This window comes from Erinaceus europaeus, chromosome 3 (assembly GCF_950295315.1).
Source record: "Erinaceus europaeus chromosome 3, mEriEur2.1, whole genome shotgun sequence".
Lineage (NCBI taxonomy): Eukaryota > Metazoa > Chordata > Mammalia > Eulipotyphla > Erinaceidae > Erinaceus > Erinaceus europaeus.
In genome coordinates, this window is record NC_080164.1 from 22,982,148 (window position 1) to 22,996,251 (window position 14,104).

The following is a 14,104-nucleotide window of genomic DNA, read 5'->3' on the forward strand; positions in this document are numbered from 1 at the left end:
TTTACTAAGTCACTAAAACTTTTGAATGTCTGATTGCTTAAAGGTATGAAGAAGAAAGTCTAAAATATAATACCAAAAGATTCAGTGGTAGAATGGAGTAATGCTTCCAAGGGCACGTCTATAGTCTCAGAACCTTGTATGCTAAAGGACACCCTGGTAGGACCAAGCTTGGTAGGACCATCATGGCAGTAACTGCAATCCATGGTTCATGGAAACCATCATTGTCAGGGAGAAGAGTGATGCTTTAAAGGGGCCAGATCTCCTATCTGATAATTTCCTTTTCTTTTTTCTTTAGAGTCTTCTTGAAGAACTAATAAGGTCAGGGACCAGAAGACGGTAAAAAAAAAAAAAAAAAAAAAAGCATCAACCTGCCCAATTATGGAGATGGTCTGTCTGATGTGGAAGATGTCTCTCCTTTTTTGACAACAGATGAATAACCATGGGGTCCAGCGGACTTGGAAAAGCAGCCACGTTAGATGAGCTGCTGAGCACGTGTATTGAGATGTTCGGTAAGGAATCTTTTCTCTGTTCATGCCTTTTCATCATCTTGCTGCTGTCATTCCCCTCATGCAGGAGCATGTAGAACAGAGTCCAGTCTCCACATCTCGGTAGAGAAAATCATTTTGAATAACTCCAGAATTTTCTCTGCATTTCCATCCCTCAATAGTCCACAGCTCATAGCCCAGGCACAAAGTTCACCTCATGAATATGGAACATTCCCTGCATCTTTCTACTTCCCAGTCCTTATGATATTTCTTTCATTGTATTTCTGCCTCAGGGTCCATCCCAGATGTCATTTCTGATGTCTCCAATACTGTCTGTAAGAATATTGATTGCTTCATCCCCTTCCCTATCCCCAATATCCTTTTGAATTTTATTTATTTATTTGATAGAGACAGAGAGAAATTGAGAAGGAAGGAGAAGACAGAGGGAGGGAGGGAGGGAGGGAGGGAGGGAGGGAGGGAGAGAGAAGGAGAGAGAGAATGACCTTCAGGACTGCTTTACTATTTGCAAAGCTTTCTCCCTACAGGTGGGGACAGGGTGCTTGAACCTGGCTTCTTGTGCACTATAACATGTACATTCAACCAAGTGCACAACCACCCAGCCCCAATCCCCCAACAGCCCTTTGTAAGTCTCTTATGACACCTGACATATGCTACTGTGATCATTCTTGGTCCACATGTTTTAATAGAAGTGTGCATAAATAATGTAGGTACACCAAGTTGCAGACGCTACTAGTCCATCCTGACAACCTCACTAATGTGTCTCAAAGTCTCACCTCTCCAAAGCCCTACCCCTAGAGAAAGATAAAAACAGGCTGGGAGTATGAATCGATCTGCCAACATCTATGTCCAGTGGAGAAGCAATGACAGAAAACAGACCTTCTACCTTCTGCATCCCATAAAGAATTTTGGTCTATACTCCCAGAGGGATCAAGAACAGGGAAGCTTCCAATGGGGGGATGGGACAAGGAACTCTGGTAGTTGAACTGTATGAAATCATACCCCTGTTATCTTATAATCATGTTAATCATTCTCTATTAAATCACTAGTAACAATTTAAAAGTAATGTAGATACATATTTATAATAAAACATTATTTATGACCGACCTAATTCAAAATTCAAATTTAAGTAAGTGTCCCAGATTTTTCTTTTTTCATTCATATAGAGAGATAAAGAGAAAGAGCAAGAGACACGACCTATGAGGCTCAAATCTGGGTCAACCACATTGCAAGACACGTCCCCTACTGGTGAGCTCTGTCTCTCCAGGGCTGTCATGGATTTTCATGAGGCTAAACTTCACCACCCTAAACTAAAGGGAGGGTGAGGTCTACCTTCCTGACTTACAAAGGAAAGTCACAGGAGTAGAAGGAAAATTGTGATGGGATCTATGAGAATGTTTTTATGCCAGTATTTCTCTTCTGATAAGAGAGAAAGGGAAAGGGAGTACTGCAGTCTCCTCACCCTTTGTGTTTTATTTTTTTAACAGATGACAACGGAGAGCTAAACAACAGCTACTTGCCAAGAATAGTTCTACTGATGCACCGATGGTATTTATCTTCCACTGAATTGGCAGAAAAACTTCTCTGCATATATCTTTTATGTTTTTTTAAATGCAAACATAAATCAAGCTCTAAATTTAGATACTGCCCAGCCTAAAACAGTAAATTCAGATGTATAAACAGTCCTCAGCCAGCTCTCCAGCTGTTATGTGAATACGTATATAAATGTCTAGACAAAACATCTGGAGGATGGACCAAGCTGTTGGATCTCCATCTGGAGATCTTGGCACGACTTGAAAATAATCACTAGTACAAGGCAAGAGGTCTGACTTATCCCTTTTGGAGTGACAGAATAGTGGACCTAAAGGACACACATTCAGTGTGTGGAAACACTGGTCAAAATAATATGATCTGGTTCAGGCACAAGCACAAGCAACACCTAAATCTCCACATCTAGCAGGTTTATTGTAACATTTTGATTGATAGCAGTTCTAGAGTTCTTTCTGGCATAAAAGGAACAAGAAAGAGACCTTGTTCTGTGATGAAGGCCTTTCAGCAGCCTATCATTTCTGTACATAATTCAATTCTGAGAGGTGGCTGGAAGCCAAATGACTGAGAATGATAAGAGTCTCACATTGAGAAGGCAGTCTTATGCCTTAAGCTTTAATGCATATTACATAACCACTAATGCTGCCCCATGCAGTCTTGGCCAACTTCAAGTTCTGAGAGGAACTTAAGGGAGAGTAAGTAGACAAAGATAAATTACAACCCAACATGTATATTAATATACCTGAAAATGACATGTGCAAACACTAAAGGAATCACATCACTTGTATTTATTTATTTATTTTTGCCATCAGGGTTATCACTGGGGCTCAGTGACTGCACTACGAAGCCACTGCTCCTGTTGAACATTTTTTCCACTTCACTGGATAGGACAGAGAGAAATTAAGAGAGAAGGGGAAGACTGAGAGAGGGAGAGAGAGAAAGACAAACATTTGCAGACCTGCTTGACTGCTGATGAAGTGACCCCTCTGTGGGTGGGCAGCTGGGGGCTCAAACTGGGATCCTTGCACTTCATACTATGTGTGCTGAATCCAGTGTACCACCACCTGACCCCCTCAGATTACTTTTGTAAGGCATTGATTCTAAATACAAAAATTATTTTAGTTAAAATGGCACTTCTTTTTTCCCCCATTTTATGGGGGGTAATGATTTACAGTACAGTTATTGACACATAGGTAGACCCTCTCATCTCCCCATGATAGGTATCTGCAAGACACTTTCTCCCTCAACCTGAGTCCTTTTCCACAATGCTGCACTATGACTTCTCAATCCTACCTACTTCTTGCCCAAAGTCCTTTGCTATGGTTTAATACACCACATCAAATAGGACATTTCTATATATTGTCAATTCTAAATGATTCAAACTTGGCAATATATATGTAATTGTAGTTGACGTTCATTGCTTGAAAAATACCAAGGAAGGTAATTATTTTAACAATTTTATAAGGGACTGGGGACAGATAGATAGCTTAATGGTGACACACAGGACTTGAGCGACTCAAGTCTCAGAGATGCCAGGTTCAATTCTCAGCACTTATGTTTGCTAGAACTGAATGATGCTATAGTCTATTTCTTTCTCTTTCTCTCTCCTACATAAATAAATCTTTAAAAAATAATAGATATTATAAATGTTTTTTTTCAAGACAAAAAAGAAACGGAACCCCAGAGCAGTGATATCATAGGTTTCATTATCCCATGTTGGTATTACTAGAACCCACTTCCGTTCCCCTATGGATGTCCTCCACATTACCTGTGTCCCCTGGAGAGCCCTCTTATTATGATTCTTTTGTATTAACCAGAGAGCAATAGATGTGTGTAAGAAAAACCTGGAGCAAAGTTTTTTTTCTTTAACTAGTGTGTACGTATCGAAATGCTAGTGAAGAAAACTGCAATGAATTTCGATTAAAGGTCTGCTACTTCATGAGGTGAGTGTGGTCATAATTGTCCCATATACTGGGATCTGGTGATGTTGACAAAGTCCTTCTCCCTAAGCTGTTGTCCTGACTTGACTACAGAATTGACTCGAGTTTCTCTCTTATTGACTGTATTTTAAATGGTCCTATCCAACAGTGACAACAACAATAATAACTACAACAATAAAACAAGGGCAACAAAAGGGAATAAATAAATATTAACTTTTTTAAAAAAATGGTTCTTCATGTCCCTGAGACATTTATTTATTTATTTATTTATTTTTACCTCCAGAGTTATTGTTGGGGCTTTGTGCCTATGCCACTAATCCACTGCTCCTGGAGGCTATTTTTTTCCCTTTTGTTGCCCTTGTTGTTTATTGTTGTGATTGTTATTGTTGTCATTGCTGTCATTGTTGTTGGATACGACAGAGAGAAATTGAGAGAGGAATGGAAAACAGTGGGGGAGCAGGGAGATAGACACCTGCAGACCTGATTCACCATTTGTGAAGCGAACCCCCCTGCAGGTGGGGAGCTGGGGGCTCGAACCAGAATCTTTAAGCTGGTCGGTCCTTGCACTTTGCACCATGTGCACTTAACCCGCTGTGCTACCGCCCGACCCCAGAATTTATCCTTTGTGTGAACCAGAGACCAAGCTTCATAAATTGGCATCAGGGAATGAAGCCACATCTTAAAAAGGGGCTCCTTCAGCTGTGGTACTAGAGTCAGAAAAGCCTTACACTGGTACTTAGGAAAAGCAGGATGGGTAAAGACTCTGACGGTCGGGGTGACGAGACAGCTCACTTGGGGTCTGGTTCTAGATCTGGCATTCCTTATAAACTGCAGAATGAGACAAGAATTTCTGCAGAGTTCATGCTCAGATGTGTCCCACTGTCAAACATATGTACTGCCTTCCAGGTACTGGATTTTGAAGTTTCCTGCAGAGTTTAATTTGGATCTGGGTTTGATTCGTATGACTGAGGAATTCCAGGAAGCAGCTAGTCAACTGGGAAATGAAAAACACATCAGCCTCATCGACATATCCAGCATGTAAGAGCAGTGCAAGCTTCTTTCCAACAGGATGAGTAAACTGATTGTGGGGATGAAGGCTCGATGACCCTGCATGCTTCAATACAGCTGTTGCTGAATTGGGGTGTGTTTCTTTGAGGGAGAGTGACCCTAGTGGATAGAGGATATAGTTCATCTCACCATGTCTCAACTTCCTAATCTGCAAAAAGCAGATCATACATTTCTTATATTTCTTATAGGCTTCCAATAAGTATAGGGTATAGTGTGTGAAAAGATTTGGCACAGAGTCAGGTGGTGCTGCACATGGTTGAATGCAAACATTATAAAGTGCAAAGACCTAGATTCAAGTCCCTAGTCCCCACCTGCAGGGGAGAAGCTTCACAAAAGGTGTTATAGATATCTTTCTCTCTATCTTTCCCCTTCTTTCTGCCTCTGTCCAAAATAAACACATAGCATTTTTTTTAAAAGAAAGAATTTGGCACATTACATGCTAGATACTTGACTGATGAATCCTAACCTAGTTATATTTCTTATGCTATAGAGAACATTTTCTGGGTCAGCCATATTGGATTATCTAGCAGGAGCTCAGTAGAAATACATAATCTCTAGCTCCACCCAAAGCTTCTGAATTAGAAAAATTTATTATCATAAGATTCTTAGGTACTCACCTGAAGTTGAGAAGTCCTGTCTAACAAAGTAATTCTGGGGTCAGTCTGAGACAGGAGAAATAGTGACATAGTTGTGCTCAGTTCTGACTAGTTCAGGTAGCAGGAGCTTGGTGGTAAGTAGCCCAGTATTTTATATCAGCTAGTTACCTGCACAGAAAACCGATGTCATAACCCTTAATAGGGTAACAATTTTGAAAACATATGCTCTTGCGAACTGTCTTCTGAATATTTCTGTAAGGGTGATTATCAGTGAGTGACTGAGGACTTTTCAGGGTTGTTATTAGAAATAGATTATGCAGTGTCAGGCTGTAGCACACTCAGTAGTGTGCACACATCACTGTGAGCAAGGAAACCAGACTCAAAGTCACTGGTTCCTACCTGTGCATGTGTGTGTGCGTGTGCGTGTGTGTGTGTGTGTGTGTGTGTGTGTGTGTGGTGGGGGTGTGCTTCACATGTGGTGGAGCAGTGCTACAGGGGTCTTCTGTCTCTCTCTTTAGCCTCCCCCTTTCAATTATGTCTTTATAAAAAAACAAAAACAACTACTGTTATTCAATAACTTGAGTGGCAGAAAAGAAAAAATAAAGGTTATTTAGATTTAGAAACTGTAGCAGTTAAGTCCAGGCCTCTGCTTTAACACAACTTTTCAGCTAATCCGTAAGTTGCTGAAATCTGAGAACCAGCTTCTGGTGGTCTCCATGTGCCTTGGAACCACCGTCTTTGTACTGAGAAAGCCTCACATTCCTATTCTTAGTTCTGACCTCTCCTTTATGATCCAAACCTTAGTTCACCATGAGAAGAACCAAGTTAGAGGTTGGGGGGTGGTGGTGAAAAATCACCCTAAAAAACAAACAAACAAACAAACAAAAACCTTAAAGCTTATGATAGTTGAGGGGTTTTCTCTTTATCCATGAAGGGCAGGACTATGTTTTGCCCAAGCCCCTGGAGACAGACCAGGAGTCACAGAGCCAGGAGGTTACTCACTTCTGTCCAGTGTCCTGGGCTTGCAGCACCTTCAGCAGACCCCCTTCTCCTGCAGCCCTTCCTATGACTGGATGAGAAGAGTCACACAGAGGAAAAAAGTCTCCAAGAAGGGAAAAGCCTGTCTGCTGTTTGACCATCTGGAACCCATTGAGTTGGCTGAACATCTCACTTTTTTGGAGCATAAATCTTTTCGAAGGATCTCGGTAAGAACTCTGACATTTATTCTTCCAAGGACAACAGTCACTATGCCAGCTTCCCCCCAGAGCCCGTCTGCCCACTCCATGGTGTTGGCTGTCTCTAGACAGATGCTGGAAGAGTGCCCTCAAGTCACAGGAATGATTCCTGCTAACTAAAGACCAACAGTGCCCTGTCCTTGCTTTATGGCCACGGAGCTACTTTTCTGTTGCTATGCTCAACATCCCCTTTCATAGAATTACAGCTGGATTTTCTCCAGATCCAGTGGAGATTGGGGCACTAAAGGTCTTTTTAACTCCGCTGGCTTTTTCCAAGTGTTTTTGCTAGGTCTTTCATGAAAACTATTTATTTAGGTTGGGATTTGTATAAATGCCCAGTTGTGGGTTTGAGTTGGAGAAAAGGAATTGTATACTACCAAGAAGAATCCTAACATTGGGCTGTTTCTTTCCCAGGGACAGAGAGCCTGAATTAAATGTTTCTTTCCTGTTCCTCTGGAGAGCACTCCTTCTTGTCATTCCTCCTCTTACTTTTGGCTGTGGACTCTTTCACTCCACCTAGTCTTTTGTCTTTATCTCACCAAACTGGGGGATAGTCACTCCTTCTCCTTCCTTTTCAAGGTGCCAGAAAGTCAGTTCCCTGGTAGGGCACACACATAGCCATGTGTGACACCCTGAGTTCAAGTCCCAGCACCACATGGGAGCAGCACGGATGGTGGAGTGGTGCTGAGGTGTTTCTCTTCTCCAGATCTCTCTCTCTCTCTCTTTCTCTCTCCCTCCTTCCCTCATCCAAAAAAAAATGCAGATGGGGCCAGGGTGGTGGCACACCTGGTTGAGCACACGTTACAATGCACAAGGACTGGGGTTCGTGCCCACCTGCAGGGGGAAAGCTTTGAAAGTGGTAAAGCAATATTACAGGTGTCTCTCTGTCCCTCTCTCTCCCCATCACCCTTTTTTCTCTCAATTTCTGGCTGTCTCTACCCAGTAAATAAATATAATAGAAAGAAAATACACTTAAAAATAAAAATATAAACAGAGACTAGACAATTGCACTGGGGAAGTTGTCCAATGCATAAGGTCTTGGGTTCATTCCTCATTACCACATTTTTCTTTTAACTAAATAATCCTACATCAAGATGAGCTCCATGACTCCCTGCACTATTTACATGATAGCAGCCTTGTATATTTGTTGGAAGTCATGCAGATTACCTAAAAATATAACTGTTTTTGCTAAACAGCTGCCTTGGCTCAATGGCAATTTCTTTGACTCTTTTATTTCTTGGGAGGAAAAATACCTTTACAAAATGACTCTGACTCAAAATCATCACACACACATATATTCATCTCCTTATCTCTAATGGATGGCATTGTATCTCAAACTTGCTTGACCTTTAGAATTACTGGTAATGGGCTAAAATGGAGAGTCTGTTGTTTCCTTTCTAGATACTAATTTTTTTTTATAGGTCTGGGGCCTTCCCAAGAACCAATGTTTTAGCAAAATGCCCCAGATAGAGCTTACGATCCAGACAATTTGAGACTAGTCTTGTCTCTTCCTCTCTTTACCAGTGCTATGATGTGTGGTATGTGTATACGTGTGTGTTTGGGACTGAAATACAACAAAATAACATGTGAAAAATATATATGGGGGCTGGGCAGTGATGCACCTGATTGAGCGAGTAACATGTTACTATGAGCAAGGACCTAGGTTTAAGCCCCCAGTTCCCACCTGCAAGAGGGACACTTCACAATCTGTGAAGACTTACGTTTCTGTCTCTCTTTCTCTTCCCTCTCATTTTATCTATTCAATAATAAATAAATTAAAATAAAATATTGTGAACCTTGCAAGGTGCCATTAGTAATGTGAAGTGAAATAGTCTGTTAAGTTGCTGTGAAATATGCTCTCCTTTCCCACACAACATTCTAATTTCTGATTTTTCATAAGACAAATTAATAATTCAGAGTGACTTTTCTTTTCACTAGTTCACTGATTACCAGAGCTATGTCATCCATGGATGTCTGGACAATAATCCCACCTTGGAAAGGTCTATTGCTTTATTTAATGGAATCTCTAAGTGGGTCCAGTTGATGGTTCTTAGCAAACCAACCCCCCAGCAAAGAGCAGAAGTCATCACAAAGTTTATCAATGTGGCCAAGGTATGTCTCATAATGGGCTTGGTTCTTAAAGGTTTCTGGATGTTCATTCACTCTACTGAGAGAAGTCATTGGAGGCATCAAGAAATTAAGCTACTCATAGACATTTTTTTTTATTGTTGTTGTCGTCATTGTTAGAACAGAGAGAAATGGAGAGAGGGAGAGAAAGACACCTGTAGACCTGCTTCACTGCCTGTGAAGTGACTTACCTGCAGGTGGGGAGCTGGGGGCTCGAACCGGGATCCTTACGCTGGTCCTTGCATTTTGCACCATGTGTGCTTAACCCGCTGTGCTACCGCCCAACTCCCAAAGAGGCTTTTTTTTTTTTTCCCCCAGTGAATCACCAGGTTCTGGGAAGGACAGGTTTTGAACCTGAAAAGTCTGTCTCTCTCAGAGTCCACAGGCACAGCCACTACTCCAGCCTGACAGTGTGCTCATAGACATTTCTAAACAAACCATACTTTTCTCATGCAATAAGATTACTATGAAATAGCAATACTGAGAAGCATTTCATGTAGCTTTTTTCTGTGATATAGCTGATATCATTTAATGGATTTCATTTTTCGATAATAATACTTCTTCCTGGATCCCTGTTATAAAAATATCCCAGATTTTTGTCCTTAAAATTGGGCACCTACTTGATCTGGACTCCAGAAAGTTCAAGACAAGTCACAAACCATTCCAAAGTATTGATTTTAGCATTATGTTTCTCTTCACAGAAACTCCTGCAGCTAAAAAATTTCAACACCCTGATGGCAGTGGTAGGAGGCCTGAGTCACAGCTCCATTTCCCGCCTCAAAGAGACCCATTCTCATCTTTCCTCAGAAGTGACCAAGGTACAATAGATTGCATTCCAATCCCAAGTGAAAAAAATCACCTGTAATTTTTTTATGGTTAGGATCTAGTTAACAAGTGTCATTCAGAGCAAGAAATTTTTCCATTTTAACCAAGGGAAGGTTAAACATGGCAGGTTATACAGAAGAAATAGACACACCAGCTGAATCCATCCAGGAAAAAACAAGTTGGAAGTCATGGAATGTGTCCCAGTAAGAGTGTCATGACATATTATGAACAGATTGTGGCTTGAAATACTCAACACCGGCGTAAGGATCCTGTTTCAAGCCCTTGGCTCCCCACCTGCAGGGGAGTTACTTCACAAACAGTGAAGCAGGTCTGCAGGTGTCTATCATTCTCTCCCCACTCTGTCTTCCCCTCCACTCTCCATTTCTCTCTGTCCTATCCAACAATGATGACATCATTAAAAACAACAATAATAACTACAACAAGGGCAAAAAAGGGAATAAATAAATATTAAAAAATAAATACTCAACATATACAGATAAATAACAACAAATGCATTTGGTGATAGACAATATAATACAGAGACTTGTATGAAGTGAATAAGACACAATGATTCCAGTTCCTCTCCTTCGTAAATGAAGCTTTGGAAACTACCTTTCTCCAAAACACTATGCTTAATGAGGCATCAAATACAAAGGAAGGTGGTGACAGTGTCCTGGTAGAGAAATCCTTGTGATTTACAGATGAGTAGTCAGAATCAGAAATATATTTTCTTTAAAAAAATGCCTCTTCTGAAAATGAACTGTTTTGTTCTATTTACTTTCTGATGCCAATATTTTTTTTCCTTACTGAGCAAAAAGAACATTGCCTCTCCTTAAAAGATTTCCTTGTAGGAGCTGGGCATTGGGGCACCAGGTTGAATACATACACATTACTATGAGCAAGAACTGGGATTCGAGCCCTGACTCCACCTACAGGGGGGATGCTTCATGAATGGTGAAGCAGGTGTGCAGGTGTCTTTCTTTTTTCCTTTCTGTCTCCCCCCTCCTCTCTCAATTTCTCTTTGTCCTATCAAAAGTCAAAAGAAAAGAAGAGAGAGAGAGAGAAAGAGAGAGAGAGAGAGAGAGAATGATTGCTGGGAGTAGTGGGTTCACCATGCAGGCACCAAGACCCAGAGATAACCCTACCCTGTGGCAATAAAATAATGATGATGATGATGATGATGATGACGATGATGATGATGACGATGATGATGATGACGATGATGATGACGACGACGACGACGATGACGATGATGATGACGACGACGACAATGATGATGATGATGACAATGATGATGATGATGACGATGATGATGATGACGATGATGATGATGACGACGACGACGACAATGATGATGATGATGACAATGATGATGATGACTTCCTTGCAAAAGCATACTTTTCTGTATCAGTTAAAGATAGTTTCAGCACTGGGGGTTGGGTGGTAGCACAGCGGGTTAAGTGCACACATGCCACAAAGCACAAGAACCAGAATAAGAATCCTGGTTTGAGCCCCCGGCTCCCCACCTGCAGCGGGGGGAGGGGGGATCACTTCACAAGCAGTGAAGCAGGTCTGCAGGTGTCTATCTTTCTCTCCCCCTCTCTGTCTTCCCCTCCCCTCTCCATTTCTCTCTGTCCTATCCAACAACAATGACAGCAATAACAACAACAATAAACAAAAAGGGCAACAAAAGGGGAAATTTTTTAAATGTATATAAAAAACAATATAATAAATTTACATCATAATAAATTTATATCACTGTAAATTTCATGAAATTAATCAAAGGCTCATAGAGACCTGACACTACCAGTGTGTCTTCTGAAATTATTTATGTGAGCTTTTCTGTCTTACAGGAAAGGACACTGAGGCTCCCCCAAAATGAAATAACTTGTTAAAGGTCCCCCTTTCTAGTCAATAGCAGTGTCCAAACCAATAGCCATGCTATAGCTCAGTGTGTGACTTCATCTGCAAGTAATGTCTTCAGTGTAACCTCCTTGAAGTGACTAACAATAGCTTATACTACATATTTAATATAGTATAATATATGCTTGCATTTGTGGGGTGTTTTTCATGAACCACAAAACAATGACATATAACAGCCCAGCACCCCTGATGGAAGTTAGAGGTGTGGTCATTTTCTGTTTTATAGAATGGAAAAGTCTGTTGAACTCACAGTCAAATTTTCTCTTCTCTTCTCTTCTCTACTCTATTCTACTCTACTCTACTCTACTCTTCCCCTCCTCTTCCCTCCTCTCCTCTTTCCTCCCCTCCCTTCCTCTCCTCTCCTCTCCTCTCCTCTCCTCTCCTCTCTTCTCTCCTCTCCTCTCCTCTATTTTCTCCTCTTCTCTCCCTTTCTCTTAATTTTTTTCCTGATTAAAATTCCCCCAATGGGGAAGTATTACAGCAATAGAGCAAAGGACTTGCATGTGAATGGCCCGAGAACTGGTTCCCGGCACCACCAGTACTCAGAGCTGAATGGTGCTCTGGCTAAAAAGAAAGAAAAAGATTCCCCTGAATGGACTACAGTAGTGCAATGGCTTCTCCTCTCTGTGGCTGAGGAGTTGTCCAGCATATACACCACAGGGCATGGGATGGGCGTAAGGGGAGGTGGTTTGAAAAGTTCCCATTTGTCCTCTGTTCCCAGAACTGGAATGAAATGACAGAACTGGTGTCCTCCAATGGCAATTACTGCAATTACCGCAAGGCCTTCGCCGACTGTGATGGCTTCAAGATCCCCATCCTGGGCGTCCACTTGAAAGACTTGATCGCTGTCCATGTCATCTTCCCAGACTGGACGGAAGAGAACAAGGTGAACATCGTGAAGATGCATCAACTCTCTGTCACGCTCAGCGAGCTGGTGGCTCTGCAGAGTGCCGCTCACCACCTGGAGCCCAACATGGACTTGATCAACCTGCTCACCGTGAGTCAGGACGGGGGCTGCTTTTGGTTCTGTCCCACCTCCACTTTTGGAGGGAGGCAGGGAATTCACCAGTGTTGTGGGCTTTCAGGGTCAGGGAATGAAATGAGGACAGGGGAACCCCACACTCATAGCCAGCATGACCTGAGACTATAATCTCAGGGCTTAGGGCTGGAAGGTGGTTCAGTGGGTAAAGCATACACCTTCCCAGCCTGCCGTAGTGGGTTTGATTCCTTGGACAGCACTGGAGGACTCCATAGGTGTGTAGTTGTGTTGAGTGTCTCTCCCTCCCTCTTCTCTATTTCTCACTCTTTTCTTTCCTGCCCTCCTCCTCTTTCTCTCCCTAAGGATATAAAATTACCAAATTGGATGGGGAGGCCACTTGGGAATGCATGAGGTCCTCAGTTCATTCCTTGGCACTGCTCTTTTAAAAATAAAGTTTCTCATTGCCTTTTTTCTATTGAAGTAACATGGCACTATGACATTATACAAGTTTCAGGTGTGCATCACTGAAAAACAGTATGGGCCTAGAGCCAACCAAGTTCTCCATTGTAAGCCCAAGTTAGTCCTTCCCCAGATAGCTGTTGTCTTATTGTTCTGACTTGCTCCCTTCCCTTCTGGTGACCACTCATTGGTCCTACAGTCCTAAAATTCATGCATTTAATTTAATTTAGCTGTTTATGTTCTCGCTGTAACATATGTGAGCAGATTCCGATGCTGTTTGTCTTTATCTGGCTTGCTTTCCTAAGGACAGTGCCTTCTGAGTTTACAGGTGCTGTTACAAATGGCAGGATTCCACCTGTCTTTAAAGTTGAGCTGGTCTCCACTGGTGTAAAGACCACCTCTGCATTATTCAGTCATCAGCTGATGGATAGTTGTGTCATTGCAGATAATGCAAAGTAAAGATGGAGTATATAGATCCCTTCAAATCAGTGGTTTTTTTTTTTTTTTTTTTTTTGCTTGTTTGTTTGTTTTGTGTTTAGGAGGATAAGACCCAGAGACCCAGAGTGAGATAACTGGAGCAGATGGAATTCCTGTTTTTAATTTCTTTTCTCAAAACTGAACCTGGCCACTCTAGAATAACTTTTTTCCAGAGGGAGAGGGCGGCATGGCACCAAAGCTTCCCCCAATGCAGTGGGGACTGGGCTCAAACTTAGGTGATGCATGTGGCCCAGCAGAACTCTATCTCAGTGAGCAATTTTGCTGGCCCTATTTTTTATTATTTCTTTATTGGGGAATTAATGTTTTACATTCGACAGTAAATACAATAGTTTATACATGCATAACATTTCCCCAGTTTTCCATATAACAATACAACCTCCACTAGGTCCTCTGTCATCCTTTT

At 41.7% G+C, this 14,104-nt stretch overlaps 1 protein-coding gene across 5 annotated transcripts in view; it reads left to right on the forward strand.

Moving 5' to 3' along the window:
- Nucleotides 1-14,104, forward strand: part of RASGRP3 (RAS guanyl releasing protein 3) — a 127,793-nt gene that overhangs the window by 76,439 nt on the left and 37,250 nt on the right. For 4 of the 5 annotated variants that reach the window (XM_060186861.1, XM_016189920.2, XM_016189921.2 and 1 more), the window contains 8 exons: nt 296-509; nt 1,991-2,093; nt 3,932-3,994; nt 4,898-5,029; nt 6,713-6,860; nt 8,829-9,002; nt 9,719-9,835; nt 12,487-12,762. In XM_060186861.1, the coding sequence (XP_060042844.1) occupies nt 440-509; nt 1,991-2,093; nt 3,932-3,994; nt 4,898-5,029; nt 6,713-6,860; nt 8,829-9,002; nt 9,719-9,835; nt 12,487-12,762 (1,083 nt within the window). In that variant the 5' untranslated portion in view covers nt 296-439. Of the gene's footprint in view, nt 1-295; nt 510-1,990; nt 2,094-3,924; nt 3,995-4,897; nt 5,030-6,712; nt 6,861-8,828; nt 9,003-9,718; nt 9,836-12,486; nt 12,763-14,104 lie in introns of those variants that run through there. The other variant, XM_060186863.1, reaches the window with a different exon arrangement.